At 41.3% G+C, this 19,051-nt stretch overlaps 1 protein-coding gene and 1 long non-coding RNA gene across 5 annotated transcripts in view; one reads left to right on the top strand and one right to left on the bottom strand.

Annotated features, from left to right (window-relative positions):
• The window catches only part of LRRN1 (leucine rich repeat neuronal 1), a 40,002-nt gene extending 23,210 nt beyond the window's left edge, over positions 1-16,792 (top strand). For both annotated transcript variants that reach the window (XM_079122195.1, XM_079122196.1), the window contains exon 2: positions 14,071-16,792. In XM_079122195.1, the coding sequence (XP_078978321.1) occupies positions 14,302-16,452 (2,151 nt within the window). In that variant the 5' untranslated portion in view covers positions 14,071-14,301 and the 3' untranslated portion in view covers positions 16,453-16,792. The remainder of the gene's footprint in view (positions 1-14,070) is intronic.
• The window catches only part of LOC306650319, a 510,857-nt gene that overhangs the window by 90,161 nt on the left and 401,645 nt on the right, over positions 1-19,051 (bottom strand). The gene's annotated exons all lie outside the window — the stretch shown is intronic.

The following is a 19,051-nucleotide window of genomic DNA, read 5'->3' as shown; positions in this document are numbered from 1 at the left end:
TATGAGCACAAAGGTTAGGTCACCTCTGAGTGGAGACTGGAAACAGAGTGGCTTAGGACAAAGCCAAGTCTAGCCCCAGCCAACACGCCTGCTAAGACCCTCTGAGCTTGCCTGTGAGTGGTGGCAGATGTAGCCCAACAGGGATGGAGGAAGTCTGGAGTTTTTAAGCTTGTCTACCACTGGCAGGCCTTCTGTGGCACTTTTAAAAGACACCTATATTCCCAGATCTACTTCATCGAAATCTCCAGGAGGCACAAGAACCTGCATCCCTCTGAAGGTCCCTGCGTTAATGAAGATTGTGTTTGGAGATCTCTGGCTGTGCTGCCTGACACGGCAGCTACTGGTCACATCTGGCTCTTAGATTTAGTGATAAGGGTAAAGATTCCATTTCTGTCCCACCAGCCACATTTCAAGTATGAAGTGGCCACTCAAGAGTCAACGCACTAAGTGCTGGGACAGGACCTTCCTGTCACCTCAGGTGGGGCAGCTCTGAAGGATCTCTCTTCTTTCCTCTCTTCTGTCATGTGTCTTCTTTTACAGTCACTAGAATCCTTGTCTCATTGCTACCGCATAAGTGATGATCTCTTTAAGGGCAGGGTCTGTCGTCGCTGGCCTGTGACAGTGAACACGTAATGGGGATCTTTTAGACTGAATTAATCTGATTCATCCAGCACCATCTGATTGGATCTCTTGCATGTAGACACTCCAGATTCAGCAGAGTCTAGAGAACAGTTGGATCTGGAGCAGGTTTTTCTTAATCTCAAACGTAGTGCGATGGAGCAGATTTGTGCTAAATTGCAAGGATTTTTTTTTTTTAAAGGTAAGGCTTTTAAGAGCTCAGGTTTATATCACCCAAATGCAGAATAGACACGACAAGACTGTGAATGTTTGCAAGCTTAAACGTTGGCTTATGTGGGGACCTAGAAAGCACATTTTAATGGTTCTATTATTTGTTTGCTTTTGGAGTGCCCTCTAGTAGATGGTAGGCCCAGCAATAGCCCTGGGGTCACTCAATGGGAACAAGACCTGAGACTCATGCTCATACTGGCAGATCGAAATGCCAGCTAGAACTCTTTCCAGCCTGGACAAGTTGGGACAGAACCGGGGTACAGTTTGGGCTCTGGCCTCAGGTGTCTGGATTTACACAGAACTTCCACCAGGTACTGGTTCTAGACCTCCGCCATTATTTCAATGTTCTGAATCTCCATAAAAATAAGAAACATACTCATGTCATTAAGCAGAATAATTTATGTAAAGCTCGGTGTAGTGCATGCCATATAATAAGAGCTTAATAAGTGCTAATTCCTATTATTTTTACAACTACTACGCAACCAAAACTATTCTGCTGTGAATGTTATGATGTAGAAAATGGGAAGTGTCTACAGGGTTAGAAAATACCCTGTCATTACTTTGAGAGCATCATGTTTGGCAAAGTCAGCCAAACTCAGAAAGTCAAGGGCCATATGGGGAAGCTAGAGAGGAAAAAGGAAAGAAAGGTGGAGGTGGGGGTCTCGAGAGATCAATAGAGTAGAGGAAACAGGAGGGGAGGGAAAGGGGAAATTCTAGGGAGTAATATCGACCAGAATTATATTGTTATATCATGTGCACATCCAATTGTGTAACAATAAATCCCACCATTATGTATAATTATCATGCACCAAAAAAATGGAAAAATAATTCTCTATTGTTTCAAAACTATTCCATTCCTTCCTACTTTCCTTGGGCTAACAATTCCCTTAGTTTACGGTTTACATCTTTGCATCCAGAATAACTGAGATCGATATATTAATAAATATTTTTCATACTTTCCTATTTTTTCTATTTTATTCCTTTTTTTCTTTATTTTGTTTTGTTTTGGTTTGGGGAAGGATTTAACACTATTACCTGCAAGAAATTAGGCATGTGGAAGTGCTTTGCGTATCGTTCCGTCTCTCTTGGGCCATACCCTCATGTAAGATGTAAGGTTCCATGGAAACTAAACTACCTTTGCTTTTAAAAAAATTTTCTAGTACCCTAGAAATCTACTCTAGGGATAGAGGGTGTCTCTGAGGTAACCACACTGTTTTGTAAACAGATGAATCATCCCTAGGTCTTGACTATGCTTTGTTAAACTGAAATCATTTGGGAAGAATATGCATTGCCTTCACCAGCTACAGATGATCCCAGATGGTCAGTCCTTGCTTCTGATACTTTATGGTGATTGTCATCTGACTCAAACCCAGGGGTTCTTTGGAGAATTGTGTGACCTGTAGGAGGTGAGGTATAGATAATGGGTTTCAGGACTAGGATTATTCTGTTGAATCCTGCCTCCATGACTTTCCAGCACTGCCTCTTGAGGACATTACTTAAAATCCCCATGCATCAGTTTCTCCCGTGTTAAGGGGGACAATCATATGCTGACCTCCTGGGGATATTGTAAGGAGAAAAGTAAACATCAAAAAGTGTTAGACTGAAAAAAGAGGAGAAGAAAACTTCCGATATTTCAGGCAGCACAGTAATAGCCTTGTAGGAAGAGCACAACTAATTTAGTTTTCAGCAACCTCGATCTCATTTCCTAGTTGGAAATTTCCAAAGGAAATACATGTGTTGGTGATCCTAGGTACCAGGTGCTGCTCAGGACGTGTCCTTTCGTTTAATTTCTCCAACATGCATCTGAGGTAGATGTGAATATGTCCCTTCTAACAGAGGAGGAGCCAAAGCCCAGAAAAGTGAAGTGGCTTCCTCTCAGGTGCCATTGTAATTTCAGGACACACCCCGCCTGCTCTGTCTGCTTCTTGAGACAGTAGCCTTAAAAAAACACATGTAAAACACACACATGATTTCTCCTAAGAAGCCAGGACCAGGAGTTTTGCACCCAATCATAAGGTGTCCTGCATACCTGGGTGTCTGTAAGAATAGAAACCTGAAGGAGAAGCATTCCGCTTCTGGACTCTTAGGGCTGAAAGCTCTTCTCCATCATCTAGTCTCAGCATCTGGTCTACATCATCATTTTAGGCTGGTGTGCCCTGAGGTGGAGGCACAACCAGAGGTAAGTCCTTGGCTCCCCTCGTTCTTGGTCCAGTACTCCCAGTCTCTGCAATATATGTTTCTCAAACTACCTGAGAACCAACCAGGATTCACAGGTAGGGATGGGCCCATAGTCTATGATTTACTGGTTCACTTGGTGACTTGACCTCTCTGAAAGATAGGGAGGATCTACTATGTCAGTACATTTGTTGTTGTTGTTGCATAACAGAAACCTCTTATAAAGAAAAGAGATCGATTTAGTTCCCAGTTTTGGAGGCTGAGAATCAAACTCAGTGTAGCCTCTGTGGTTCAGCCTCCAGTGAAGACTACATGCGGGTCACGTGGTGGGAGGGCATGCAGCAGAGGGAGATCACATGGCGAGGCAGGAAATAGGGAGTCGGGTCAGCAACTCCAGGAGGCCACTGATCCCTTCTGAGTCAGTGCCTCTGATGACTTAAGAAATCGCTTACTTGGCCTCACCTCCTGAAAGTCTACATCACCTTCCACCAATCAGCACTCCTGGATTAAGCTGCCCACTCCTTTGGTGGAATAAACAGCATCCAAACCCTAGCAAATACTTCAGACTATTTGCATGTCGGGCACTCAGCATAGTGATTGATGCATAGAAAGTCTTCTATTTAAGTCTATTATTGAAGTGTGCTGCGTTCATGTTATTATTGTTATTATTATGATTCATGAGGCCTCTCCTATCTTGAGTGCCAGCATCCAACACCTACTCATTTTTCAAATCCTCTTTACACTTCTTTCAGTTGAGTTTCTATGTCCTTACACGGTTTGCAACACAGGATCTATCACCAAATTTTTAAAAAGTTAATTTATGCATCTTGCAAATTAAACTTGCAATTTGGCTGGGCTTATGTAGAACAGATCAACCATTATGATCAATTCACTGCCATGTTAAAAAAATCAATGAACGTTGTTTAGCTGAGTTGACTAATTTTTTTGGGAATAAGTTGGCCAGCAGCATGATTGATTGAGCTCTCTCTCCTACCCCTGACTTACCTAAGCAAAGGTCAGGGTGGAGGTTATTAAGGAAAGCAAGCTACTGCCCTATCCCTATCCTGAATGTTTTCCTAGGCTGTAATGAATGGTCGATTAATGGAACACTGGAATCCAATGTCCTTCAGAGTTTTCAACTTTACCTAAATGATAAAGAACACAAATTTAAAGTAACCCTCAGCTAAGCGAAGCCCTGTGGGGTTCTGCAAGGGATAATGTGGTAGAGACTGGGAACAGGGACAAGGCTGGCTTTCCAAATGCCTGCCCTCAGCTCTCCGAGGTGCCCTCTGTAGAACGAGAGGTTGTTGACGTGTGTCGGGCTGTCTCTGCACCTCTCCACCTTTGGGCTTTTGCATATTTCGCAGGGAGGCTGGGCCTGCTTGCCTCTGAGCAGTCGAAGCCCTTCAGAACTGAGGTTGGCATTACTCCCCGGGGTTTCTCGCACAGGGCACTCTCTCCAACCACACTGAGCCACCTACGTGGGTCTGGACTCGTGCCAGCTGGCATGGGCTTTTGGCTTTTCATTTTTCTTTGTTTTTTAAGTTTTTCTTTGGTCATTCTTTAGTCTACCCAGTCCAGGCCTGCCCTGTTTACCATGCCCTGGCCAACTGCTCTGAAAGGGCTAATGTGCTGGCCATGCCCAGTTCCTCTTGGGAGCCAAATGAATTGTGACCCCAGTTTTATGCTCAGCTTGGAGACCAGCTGCGCCTTTGGGCTTTCCCAGAGATGTTGGCGAGCCTGCACCTGCGGGGCGATGGATTTGCCCTGTCCTGAGAGGGAGGAAAGCCAGGGGGAATCAAAAGATCGCTTGTGTCCACCCTCTTCACACACTAGGACATTTATACTACCCAGCACGCCAGAGAATTCGGGAGTCTCTAGTAAATAATTAATAATAATAATAACCACTACAACTTGAAGATAATGAAACAAGGGAAGGACACTCCCATTTTTCTTTGGACCCAGAGAAACCACTCCAGAAATTTAAAAAGGGATTAGGAAATGATGAATGGAGATGAAAGCACTTGGATTTATTTGTTTTTCTGCCAATTAACTGGGTCAGTTTGGATCACCTAGGGATCCTCTAAGGTTCTGTCTGCTTTGAAAAATAGGTCTTCCAAAAGCAAGGAGAGTAAAATGAATTTTTGTAAATGTGATGCTTTTTAACAAACACAAATGAAGTTTTCTTTAAAGCAAAGATCCACACCTTCATGACCTGAGTTTGTAATGATAGGTTTACACACATGGAGTATTTGCCAACAATATTTTAAAATTCATATCTCAGCACCTCATTATCAAATTTTCCCTTTAGCTCAGCTTTATAGGTGATCATATTATATAATTCAGAGGTATAATTATATAATTCGGAGGTTGTAAACTAGTCACAGGCTCTAAAAGACTTCAGAAAGCAGATGGGTTTTTATTTGCCCTGCCCAGCTCCATCATTTCTGACTGCCTCTTGGAGTGCAGCAGTCTCCAAGTTTTAATATGACCACGGCCTCCTGTAGTGTTTGACTCAACTGCCTTCACGGCACTGAGTTTGAGATCTTTCCATCCCTCCTTGATATCTTAATAACACACAAACAAACCATAAAGGATGGAAGGAGGGGAGAAGAGAGGAAAGAAGGAAGAACTCCTTCTCTGAAAATGGCTGAAAGTGTAGCCTTCCATGACACCCCTGTGTGGAGAGTCTTCTCTACACAGAAGACTTCTTGAGCTTCCTTTTGGCTTGGGAAGCCAGGACCACTTTCCCCCTCAATCCACTTACTTTGAAATAAAATAAAGTAAAATAAATAAAATAGTTGCAGGACTTGTCCGAAGTCACCCAGAAAGTTTGCAGTGAAGCCCAAATTAAGGCTCCCTTGCCTGGCGGACATCCTGGTTGGCCTCGGACGCGCAGGTGCGCTGCTTGCTGATGAATCGAGTGGACTCTCAGGAACAGCTTCTCATGCAAAGGAGCCTCTGCGAGCTCCCCAGTGCCCTTGCAAAGGGATGCACTTTATTGTTTCCTTAATGCGTTAGGGAGACTATTACAGCTCTTCTCCCATACGGACCTCCATCTGCTGTCATGAACGCACGGCAGGGTGTTTGCTTTGGATGATGTGTGAACTGGGAACATAATTTTGGGAAATGGGTAGACAAATCAAAGAGTCAGGGTCAGAGGCCAGACAAAAGTTGGAGAAATTAATGTCTTTAAAATAGTCTATGCAGACTCAGTGTTTGGAATCCGTTTGCAAGACCTTCTTGACTTCCCAAGGGAAATAAAACATACCCCTCATAAAGAATCTGGCTCCGCCTGCAACAGCCATCTACATTTAGGTTCAGAGCTTGTAGCCAATTGGTCCACAAAAGACAACTTCCACTAATTTCAGCTACCCTCTACTTCCTTTTATTCTCCAGACCCATAAAAGAGACCCAGATTCAATGTGAGACATCAAACCTGTAAATAATAACAGCTAACATCTATTGGGCACTTGCTGTGTGCCAGGCCCTCTGCCAAAAGCTTCACATTTAATATCTCATTCTAATTCTCTCACCACTCTTGCAAAGTAGGTTTTATGATCTCCATTATCTTAAAAAAAAAAAAAAACAGAAATTGAGACTCAGAAAGTTTCAGTATCTTGCCCAAGGTCACAGAGTGGAATTTGAAACTAGTTCTGTCCCTCCAGAGGCTACACTCTTAGCACTAAGCTGTCCTCCTGTTTCAAAGGGCTTAAGGTCCCTGCAAGCATTAATAGCACGTGTACCTGCGGGAGAAGTCATGGTGGCCCTCAAGCACAGGGGATCCTTCTACAAGGTCACTCCACAGAGTCTGGTCTGGTTCTTTATCGCCCTCCAGGGAAGTGTCCATAGGAAGAGCTTGTGCTGAGGTGATAGATTTTTTTTTAACCTTTATAGGGCCAGAAGTAGAGCTGGGTTGAACAAAATCCCACTTCTCCATTATTGAAATCATCCCCCCAAAAAGACAGCAAGCAAATTTGAATGCTGCATTAGTCCTTGGATTATTTGCACACTGGGAGACCTAAAATAATGATTTTCAAAATGGTTTCTATCTGCTATGACTTTGTCTATGAAAGCATGCGTATAAAAATAAATGACTTAAGAAGACATTTTTCTTCATTGGATAAAGAATTTAGTTCTTCATTGTTGGGACTACACTGTCTATAAGGTTGGAGTTTTATGGGGTTTTGTTTTCCCTCCGCAGTGCCGGAGATTGAACCCAGGGTCTCCCACATACAGGGAAGGCCCTCTACCACTGAGTTACACCCCCAGCCCAAGGTCTCTGCCCTTATAATCTGCTTGCCCAAATAGGTGTTTAGTTTGACTCTGATGCAGTATTTGGTCTTTGGATTTCTAACCCTATTAATTCTAATAATACAAGTTGAAAATATAATGGAAAAGATAAGTAATAATAATGACTCTCCCAAACACCTGCCATGCCCAAGGGCCTTACAGAGATTTGCTCATTCATTACCTTCCAACAGCAGAATGAGAATGAAATGTAACCACAACCCTGAGGAAGTTCCAGAGATTCAAAAACCATTTGAGGGCCCATTACGAACTGGTCTCTTTCCCAGGCCCCAGGCCTATTATTTTCACACAGGGTTATTTTTATTATCATAATTTTCATGGATGAAGAATGTATAATTAGTCTTAATTTTAGCTATGGAAAGTGAGATGCAAAGAATTTGAGTAGTTTGCACAAGATAACCCACCCAATAAATCAGAGTTTGGACTCAGATCACCTGATTCCTCCAGGAGAGTTTATTGTGGAATCCCAGAGCTGATTTTTTTTTTGTTTTCTCTTTCTTAACAGTAACAAGAATTCACAAAATCGCTGGGCAAGGTGGTGCAGGCCTGTAATCACAGTGGCTTGGGAGGCTGAGGCAGGAGGATTGTGAGTTCAAAGCCAGCCTCAGCAACAGTGAGGTGCTCAGCAACTTAGTGAGACCCTGTCTTTAAATAAAATACAAAATAGGGCTAGAGATGTGGCTCAAAGGTCGAGTGGCCCTGAGTTCAATTCCCAGGACCAAAAAAAAAAAAAAAAAAAGAATTCACAAAATCATGTCATTTTAAGTGCATATTTCCTTTTGCCCAACTCCATAAGAACTTTGTGCATAAGATCCCAGCCTGAAGTCCTACCGGGTGTTGTCGTTTTGTTAAACAAACACCCCATCTGAAACAACTTCCTGGAGAAAACTAGAGCGAGGGCCAAGTCCATTGACAGTGGTGAGCACGCATTCCATTTCCTTTGGAATTTTGTATCCAGAGCAGAGTGTTGCAAACATATCTTGCTGAAAAAAAAAAAAAAAAAAAAAAAAAAGAAGCATCAAATGTAATTGTATAATTGTGGGCCTCTTTTGAAATGTGTCTCTTGCCAATTCTGGGCCTTTAAAACCATGGTTTGTTATTGAAGGGATTGTTTCTTTAAACTGCCAGGCTTGTTTGTGGAACATCATTCTGGTAATTAGCAGGACATTTTATTTTCACATTTGACAGATTTAGCCAGTCAGCCCTAGAATAAAGCCATTTTACTTTAAAAAAATCAATGCCAGCCATTTTTATTTGTTGCAGTATTTAGGATAATTAATTTATATGTGTGGTAAAAGTTGGCCTGAATTATAATGGATTTACCTTTTTACTGTGGTTAAAACATGCCTAATGTTACATTTACCACCTCTGATGTTTAAGTATGTCGTTCAGTTGTGTTAAGTATATTCACATTGTTGTACAGCAGATCTCCAGAACTTTTTCACCTTTCAAAATGAAAACTCTGTACCCATTAGACACTAATATCCTCTTCCCTCAGCTCTTGGCAACCTCAACTCTTATTTACCTTCTGTGACTTTGACAACTTTACTTTGTGAGAATGGAATCATACAGTGTATGTCCTTTCGTGACCAGCTTATTTCATAACGCCCTCAAGACTCATCCATATCATAGCTAGCATACAACAAGATTTCCTTCTTTCTTAAAAATGTGTGTGTGTGTGTGTGTGTGTGTGTGTGTGTGTGTGTGTATTTGTCCCTCAGTATCTTAGTGAAATTGGTTCTTAGGACACCATCTCAAATACCAAAATCCACAAATATAAAATCATGTGGTATTTACATATAATCTACACACATCTTCCTGTACACTTTTAAGTCATCTCTAGATTACTTGTGATTCCTAATGCAATATAAAGTCTCTGTAAATACTTGTTATACTGTAATGTTAGATAAATAATTACAAGAAAACATCTATACATGTGTAGTATAGACATGATTTTTTTCTGAGTGTCTTTACCCACAGTTGGTGGAATGTGCAGATTTGTGTACCCCCATGGATACTGAGGGCCAACTCTGTGTACCACATTTTCTTTATCTATTCATCTAGAGATCCAAGTCTGGGCTGCTTCTACCTCTTGGTTATTGTAAAGTTTCAATGAACATGGAGATGGGGGTGAATCTCACTTTGGGGTCTTACCTTGAATTACTTTGGATAACCAGAAGGGGGATTGCTGGATTATATGGTGATTGTGTTTTTAGTTTTTTGAGAAACCACCATATTGTTTTCCAGAATAGTTGCACCACGTCATGTGCAGAACAGTGCACAACGGTTCCAATTTCTCCATCCTTGCCAACACTTATGTTTTGTTATTATAGTGGCCATTATGTTACAAGATGGTAAATTACTGAGGTTTTTTAATGTGCATTTCTCTCTCTCGCTCCTTTTTTTTTTTTAATGGTATGGGATTGAACCCAGGAGGCACTTTACCACTGAGATATAAATCCTACCATTGAAAAATTTTTTTCACAGTATAAATTTAATTTTTAAAAATTTTTTTTATGTTTACAGACTGCATTTGGATTCACTGTACACAAATGGAGTACATTTTTTGTTTCTATGATTGTACACGATATAGATTCATACCATTTGTATAATCATACATGTACATAGAATAATGATGTCTGTCTCATTCCACCATTTTTCATATGCCCCTCTCATTTCCTCATATGTAATCTAAAGTTCCTTCATTCTTCTCTCACCCCCCACCCCCATTATATATCATCTTTCACTTATCAGGGAAAACATTTGGCCTTTGGTTTTTTGGGATTGGCTTATTTCACTTAGCATGTTATTCTCTAATTCCATCCATTTATCTGCAAATGCCATAATATTATTCTTTTTATGGCTGAATAATATTCCATTGTGTATATATAAAGAAACCACAGTTTCTTTATCCATTCCTCTGATGAAGGGCATCTCGGTTGGTTCCACAATCTTAGCTATTATGAACTGAGCTGCTATGAACACTGATGTGGCTGCATCACCATAGTATGCTGATTTTAAGTTCTTTGGATATAAACCTAAAATTTTTTTTTTTTTTTAATTTTGAGGCAGGGTCTCACTAAGCTTCCAGGGGTCTAGCTAAACTGCCCAGGCTGGCCTCCAACTTGCAATCCTCCTGTCTCAGTGAGTTGCTGGGATTATAGGCATGGCTACTGGCCATGCATGTCTCTTGTAATTGGCATGGCTTATAATTGAGCATTTTTTCATATGCTTACTGGTCATTTGTGTATCTTCTTTGGAGAATTGTCTACTTAAGTCCTTTGCCCATTTTTATTTAAGTTATTTTATTGTTGTTGAGTTTTAAGAGATCCTGATATATCCTGGCTATTATCTCCTTACCAGAAACATGGTTTGAAAGTTTCTCCTCTTGCTCCAGAGTTCACCTTCTCACTTGGTAGATCATTTTTCCTTTGGTGTGAAGACACAGTTCTCAGTTTGAAATTAGTCCATTTGCTTGCTTTGTTTTTTTGTTGTTCATGGTTTCGATATCATGTCCAAGAAATCTTTGCCAGATCCCATGTCCTGATGCCCTTCCCTACGTTTTCTCCTAGGGCTTTTGGGTCTTACGTTCAGGTCTTTAATGCGTCTTGAGTTAGTTTTTACATGTAAGCATCAGGTCCACGTTCATCCTTCTGCACGTGTATGTCCAGTCTTCCCAACAGATTGGTTGAAGAGACTGTCCTTTCCCCATGTCTCCTCTTGGCACCCTGGTCGAACATAATTTTGACACAGATCAATATACTGAAGGGTTTATTTCTGGGATCTCTGTTCCATTGGTCTGTGTGTCTTAAGCACCTTCTTTTGTATTACGGATGGTCATACTCTGTTTCTAAAGGAGTCGAATTCAGGTTTGGGAGAACAAAATGCCTTTCTTCCACATTTGATATGATAGCTGACATTGTGGGTTTCTGTAGTTGTTTGGTTGGTTTGTTGAGGTATGTGTTATGTGTCAAAGACAAATTTGAATATTTCACTGTAATAATCTCAAATCATACCATTTAAACTATAATGGAGCAACGCCCATGGTTTTCAAGCTACAGCCTCACAAAGGCTATTTTTCACTAGTAATCAACTGCTTGGGGGAGTTTCTCATAAAACTTTAATACATATTTTAATTCCTGATACATTTCCTTAAATTCAATTGAAACACAAAAATTAGTTGAAATTCCATCATAGAGTTATGAAAGATAGATTTATTGTTTTGCCTTTCTGTTTCAAATGTAGATTGAAGAATAACCTGTGACAGAATTTTTTTAAGGTTTATTGCAGCCCTTTTGCTTGTTTTAGGATTAGTCTAAACTGAAACAAGAGCGGAATGAATGTGTGGAGTTAATGATATTTGGAAAATGTTATTCTCTGAGGTATGTTTTCATTTTGTAGCATTCCCCATAAAAGTCAGAACTGGGTAGCTTTATAATAGTAAAAAGTTTTGCAAATGCATAATAAATGGCACAGTATTTGGGGTGAGGTAGGAGGGGGAGGAAGGCCAAATGCATTTCTTTCCCAGAGACCCACAGGCTTCTAGCATCATGCTAAACCTTCATCTTACCTCGAACCTGGATTGAATGATTTTGTCTTGTGAGACCAGTCACATCATTTCTGTTCTTTGTTAAGGAACAGAAAGGTTGTAGGATGTATCTTTTAGTACTCACTATTTATATTATTACACTTTTTGGCCAATCACAAGGACACCTGTTTTTAAAAGCAAAAAGATAACATGAAGTGCTAAGTGAGACTTGGCTAGGTGTTGAACACTACCAGGCTTTAAACACATTAGATGCCCTGTCTTATTGGATCTTTCTAGAAAACACAAGTCACTGAAGTTCCTTCAGTACTCAAAGCTGGGGTTGATTATGAGAAGAAAAGTTTAAGAGAACATACAACCCTACTTTTAATAATTAGCAAGTAATGGGCTGAATCTTAGAAAAGCAAGACTAATAACAAATCCATTATAGCTTTTTATACCTGAATGGAATCCAGAAAACTGGAACCATTAACCAGTAATATCATCTTTATAAGCCAGTGAACAATATATATCTGATCTCAGAAGATCTTATTAAAACCTATAGATGGGACTGGGTTGTAGATCAATCAATGGTAGAGGGCTTGCCTAGGATGTGTGAGGCACTGGGTTTGATTCTCAGCACCACATATAAATAAATAAATTAAGTAAAGGTTCATTGACAACTGAAAAAAAATTTTTTAAAAACCTATAGATGATGGTCAATAGATCAAATGTCCTTGGCTTTGCTTCTTTCACTTATCCTCTCACAACTACTTCTTAGCTAAAACTAAAACGAACACCATACAGTAACATGGTAATAAATAAGGAACATTTAACTTCAATGAGCATTTACTATGTGCCAGTCCCCATGCTAAAAGCTTGACATAGATTTCTTAAATTTTCTCAGGAATCCTATGAGAGAGGTACTTTTATGATCAACCCTTTTGTATAAATTGAGGAACTAGAGACCTCAAAGAGATTAAATAACACATTCATGGTTTATAACTATCATATGGCCAGTGACATTTTCATGAGGTTAATGAAAGTCCATATCTGAGATAATATTTTCATGCATAAATGGAATAAGTATATTTGTGGGGGGTTTTTGTTTGTTTTTGCACAGGGTTGTCTGGGGATTTAACCCACATCTTCTCTGCCCCTGAACTACATCTCCAGCCCTTTTTTATTTTTATGTTTTCATTTTGAGATAGGGTCTTGCTAAATTGCAGAGGCTGATCTCAAACTTGCAATCCTCCTGCCTTAGCCTTCTGAGTTGCTAGGATTTCAAGCATGCAACACCACCCTGGCTCTATATTTGTGTTTTTAATGAAGACTACTAGTATGGTACAATAGAATTCTTTTATTTACTCAGTCACAATCAGATGTGACTATTAGAATGTAATAAAAAAAAAAAAAAACTAATGTCTTCCTTTCATAGTTGTGTTAAATTAACTTTTTGCATAAAAATATATGAACTAGAAAAGCTTTGGCTGGTACATTCCCACAAAATGTACCATTTAAAAAAGAAAATTTCTGGAAACAATTGAGGTCTTAATTAAGAAATGCACTGAGCCAGGCACAGTGGCACAAGCCTATAATCCCACCAGCTTAGAAGGCTGAGGCAGGAGGATGATGAGTTCAAAGCCAGCCTCAAAAAGCAGAAGTGCTAAACAACTCAGTGAGACCCTGTCTCTAAAATACAAAATAGGGCTGGGGATGTGGCTTAGTGGTTGAGTGCCCCTGAGTTCAATCCCTGGTAATCCCCTCCCCTGAAAAGAAATACAAAATGCACTGAGTTTCTACTAAACTGCTTTTCATGTTTTGCTTTTAGTAGGGATGACCTTTTTGTTTTTGGAGCCATAAGTATGTGCAATTTCTAAAGTCATCTTTTCTTTTTAAAGAAATGACATCTACAAGCTTTTCTGGTGTAGTCCTAAATCAGTGTGCTGTGTGTGTATTTAACGACTTTGTCCTGTCCTACATGCACTCCCAATTATAAAAGTGAAGGAGCATTAACTGCTTTTAGTGTAGTAAGAGGGATGTAGGAAGTATCCTGGAGTTTAAAAGCTTATTTACCTATTTGAATGCATTTTAAACATTCCTTTCTATTAGATTAGTAAGTGACTAGGCCTTTTTAGTAGACAAAAGGAAGGTTCTAATGTAGAAAGTAGTGGAACAAGCATTAACGCCTTTCCTGATCTAATTTTCAGACACAGCGCCAGACTTGTGGCCGAAGTAACTCAGACTAGAAGCTGCACGCGTGCCTGGGATTGAGAGACACAGTTGAAAGACTCCAAATTGCTTCCTGCCCTTTGGAAAGTCCAGAACACGCTTCAACCGGGACTGCTTGAATGTTTGCGTTTTCTGCTCTCTGTCGACATAGAGTGTTCCCGTTTTGTTAAAACTCACGGGCAGTACTTGAGCTTGTTCAGCAAGCCAGCATGGCCGGGGTGAGCCTGCCAGCAGCGGCTTGCCAACTGCTGCTGGGCTTGCTAGTGCTGTCATTAACTGAGTCTTCCATACAGAATAGTGAGTGTCCACAACTTTGTGTATGTGAAATCCGGCCCTGGTTTACCCCACAGTCCACCTACAGAGAAGCCACCACTGTTGATTGTAATGATCTCCGCCTCACGAGGATTCCCGGCAACCTTTCTAGTGACACGCAAGTGCTCCTCTTACAGAGCAATAACATCGCTAAGACCGTAGATGAACTTCAACAGCTTTTCAACTTGACTGAGCTAGATTTCTCCCAAAACAACTTTACAAACATTAAGGAGGTAGGGCTGGCAAACTTGACCCAGCTCACCACTCTGCATTTGGAGGAAAATCAGATCACCGAGATGACTGATCACTGCCTGCAAGACCTCAGCAACCTTCAGGAACTCTACATCAACCACAACCAGATCAGCACTATCTCGGCTAATGCCTTTTCAGGCTTAAAAAATCTTTTAAGGCTCCACCTGAATTCCAACAAATTGAAGGTTATTGATAGTCGCTGGTTTGATTCAACACCCAACCTGGAAATTCTTATGATTGGGGAGAACCCTGTGATTGGAATTTTGGATATGAACTTTAAACCCCTCTCAAATTTGAGAAGCTTAGTTTTGGCAGGAATGTATCTCACCGATATTCCTGGAAATGCCTTGGTGGGCCTGGATAGCCTCGAGAGCCTATCTTTTTATGATAACAAACTGGTCAAAGTCCCTCAACTCGCCCTGCAAAAAGTTCCAAATTTGAAATTCTTAGACCTCAACAAAAATCCCATTCACAAAATCCAAGAAGGGGACTTCAAAAACATGCTTCGGTTAAAAGAACTGGGGATAAACAACATGGGCGAACTTGTTTCTGTGGACCGCTATGCCTTGGATAACCTACCTGAACTCACAAAGCTGGAAGCCACCAATAACCCCAAATTATCCTACATCCACCGCTTGGCCTTCCGAAGCGTTCCCGCCCTGGAAAGCTTGATGCTGAACAACAACGCCTTGAATGCCGTTTACCAAAAGACCGTAGAGTCCCTTCCCAATCTGCGTGAGATCAGTATCCACAGTAATCCCTTGAGGTGTGACTGTGTCATCCACTGGATTAACTCCAACAAAACCAACATCCGCTTCATGGAGCCCCTGTCCATGTTCTGCGCCATGCCCCCCGAATACAGAGGGCAGCAGGTGAAGGAAGTCTTAATCCAGGATTCGAGCGAACAGTGCCTGCCAATGATCTCTCACGACACATTTCCAAATCATTTAAACATGGATATCGGCACGACGGTTTTTCTAGACTGTCGGGCCATGGCCGAGCCAGAACCTGAAATTTACTGGGTCACTCCCATCGGAAATAAAATAACTGTGGATACCCTTTCGGAAAAATTCAAGTTAAGCAGTGAAGGCACCTTGGAAATAGCTAACATGCAGATTGAAGACTCGGGGAGATATACATGTGTGGCCCAGAATGTCCAAGGGGCAGACACTCGGGTGGCGACCATCAAGGTGAATGGAACCCTTCTGGATGGTACCCAGGTGTTGAAAATATATGTCAAGCAGACAGAATCTCATTCCATCTTAGTGTCCTGGAAGGTCAACTCCAATGTCATGACATCAAATTTAAAATGGTCATCCGCCACCATGAAGATCGACAACCCCCACATAACGTATACGGCCAGGGTCCCGGTCGATGTCCATGAGTACAACCTGACACATCTTCAACCTTCTACAGATTATGAGGTGTGCCTCACAGTATCCAACATCCATCAGCAGACCCAGAAGTCCTGCGTCAATGTCACAACCAAGACTGCCGCCTTCGCTCTGGACATCTCTGATCAAGAAACCAGTACAGCCCTAGCCGCGGTCATGGGGTCCATGTTCGCCGTGATTAGCCTCGCCTCCATGGCGGTGTACATCGCCAAAAGATTCAAGAGAAAAAACTACCACCATTCACTGAAAAAGTATATGCAGAAAACCTCTTCCATCCCCCTGAACGAGCTGTACCCTCCGCTCATCAACCTCTGGGAAGGGGATAGCGAGAAAGACAAGGACGGTTCCGCAGAGGCCAAGCCAACCCAGGTCGACACATCCAGAAGCTACTACATGTGGTGACTCAGTGGATATTTTGCTTCTGGTAGTAAGGAGCACAAAGACGTTTTTGCTTTATTCTGCAAAAGTAACAAGTTGAAGACTTTTGTATTTTTGACTTTGCTAGTTTGTGGCAGAGTGGAGAGGACGGTGGATATTTCAAATTTTTTTAGTATAGCGTATCGCAAGGGTTTGACACAGCTGGCAGCCACTCCTGGCTCCCGGTGTGTGTTTGGTTTTTATTCTTATCATTATTATGATTATTATTATTATATTATTATTATTTTATTTTATTTTAGTTGTTGTGCTAAACTCAATAATGCTATCCTAACGACACTGCTCAATAAAATGATTAATGACAGGATGGGGTTCCCCTGTGCTTTTACCAATAGCATGACCCCTTCTTCTGAAGCCATCAGTAGAAAGTTCTGCGTCCTCCAAAAAGGTAATTAATATACAGTTTTGAAGCAGCATCGAACCTTTTGTAGCAATCTGGTTCACAGACTTAAATCAAGAAGCTGACTAGACTCGCTACCTTCCTTGAATGATGTTAGTTGACTGTACTGTAATGTATCAACTGAATTGAATGTTTGCCTTTCAACAACCACTTCTCTCTGATTTTTCTTCTTCTTTTTTTTTTTTTTTTTTGTTGTAATAGTTCAAGAGGCTTAGAACAAGCTAACAGGCAATAGAACTATGTATATCAGATTTTTTTAATGTAACAAACTACATGTTAATTGTTACCTTATTCTTTTTATCTTTAGTAGACACTTTTAAAAGAAAAGATAATTTTGTTGTGTTTAACTCACCAACATGTGGTGTATCATGAAGACAGAACTATAATAAATTAGTTTTGTTCTGATTTTTTAGAACACTTGCAATAACGTAGCATTTATGGTTCTTGCTAGTCGCAGTGGTACTATTTTTCATATCCATGAAACGACAAATGAAATAAATCAGCCGTTGCATGTTGACTTTTAAAGCTAGGCCCTAAAACGTTTTGAATTCTTTTTGTATAGGAAGAAATAACTATTTTAATTCAGACATGTTAATGAACAATATTTCTATAATTTAAATATTACAGACCAGAACTAATATATAATGAATTTATATAATGAAAAAAGCTGTATTAATATATCCCATGTATAGCTAAACATGGTATTGTGTTTACACACACAATATGACACACACACACGCACACACACACACATGAGCACATGGATTTGTGATTGCTTTTCTGTAAGGGTTAAGACCTGATTTATTCCTTACAGTATCCACATTCTCCATCCAAGTGTAAAGCACGGAGCCTTGGACTATCTCAGAAGTGTGCCTGTGTCCCTTCTTAACAGCTATCTATGTGTTTAGAGTCACACTCGTCTGTGAATCCCTGTGGAGATATCTGCTGAGACAATGATCAATAGAAAATAGAACAACTTCTGCACGGTTGGCATTTGTCATCCAAACAATAATATCCACGTAGTTTGGCAGAGTGGAGTGTCTGAAGATCACATAGGAAATTGTGTGCGAAGCTCAGAACAGGAGCCAGGTTGAGGCAGAAGGCTAGTTCCAGGAAGAGGAGAGGGAGGGACTTTGAAAGTGTAGGTAGAGGACAGAAGACCCATTTGAAAATGTGAAGTGACCAGGCAGAGACGTGAGCAAGGCGATTCCAGATGGCTGCTCTGACATGGACACCGTCACATCAGGAACCATGAGACAGTAAAGAGGGAGCAGGATGAAGCAGGTGCCAGAGGGGCAAAAGCCAGGACAGTGGGCAGGAAGAAAGTCCAGCTGAGGCAGGCTGGGGGATTCCTGTCTTTGTCAAGTTCTGTGTTTTGTGACTCATTTGCTTAAAACAGATCACTCGGGGGTTGGGGGTGTAGCTTGGTGGTAGCACATTTGCCTAGCATTCCCAAGACCCTGGTTTCAACCCCAGCCCTGAGAGGAAAAAAAATAATAATTTCTTTCCATTTCTAAGGGAAGTAGGGAGGGAATTTCAGATGCTGAAACAAGCCAGCTGCGGCAGGAAACGGTGAGTCCCTGTGCTAGAAGCATCCCTCCCCACAGCCTTTGTTGATAAGAAAAACTGAGGTCCGAGGCAGGCTTGCCACTGACCCAGGTCAGACCCTCCTGCCTGTGACAACTCTGTTCTCACACTGATGGCCTCAGGCCCAGCAGCCTCCTAGACTCCTCTGCACAGCTCCTCAGTTCTGAACAACCTGATGCCCCTGCGCTAAAAATGCGGCAGCCCCCAACTCCTGTTGATTCAGGATGACTTTCAGCACCAGGGTAGCACAGAGGACCAGGCAACCGTCCACCTTGCTGCCAAGTCCGTGTGGAAAATGGAGTTGGGGAAGCTTTGGATGCAGCCATGAAGCCTTTCCTGTTGGGTAAGTCTCGTTTGCAAACATCTGCAGAGTAGTAAACCCTCTACCGACATCTCTGCTACATCTGTAAGCCATGAAAGCACGCAGCTCTGAAAATCAGACCCACGGCAGCTTGCAGCTGTCGGGAGGAGACACCCACAAAGCAATGACTGGAACCTGGCACAGAATGGACGAGGAAATATGGTGAAATAACTGAAGGAAAGCAATTCAACCATTTCTCCATTCTGAGTAACATAGCA

This window comes from Sciurus vulgaris (genome assembly GCF_902686455.1).
Source record: "Sciurus vulgaris genome assembly, chromosome: 19".
NCBI classification, from domain to species: domain Eukaryota; kingdom Metazoa; phylum Chordata; class Mammalia; order Rodentia; family Sciuridae; genus Sciurus; species Sciurus vulgaris.
Note: the sequence above shows the minus strand (reverse complement) of the source record. Positions and strands in the feature narration are given on the sequence as shown.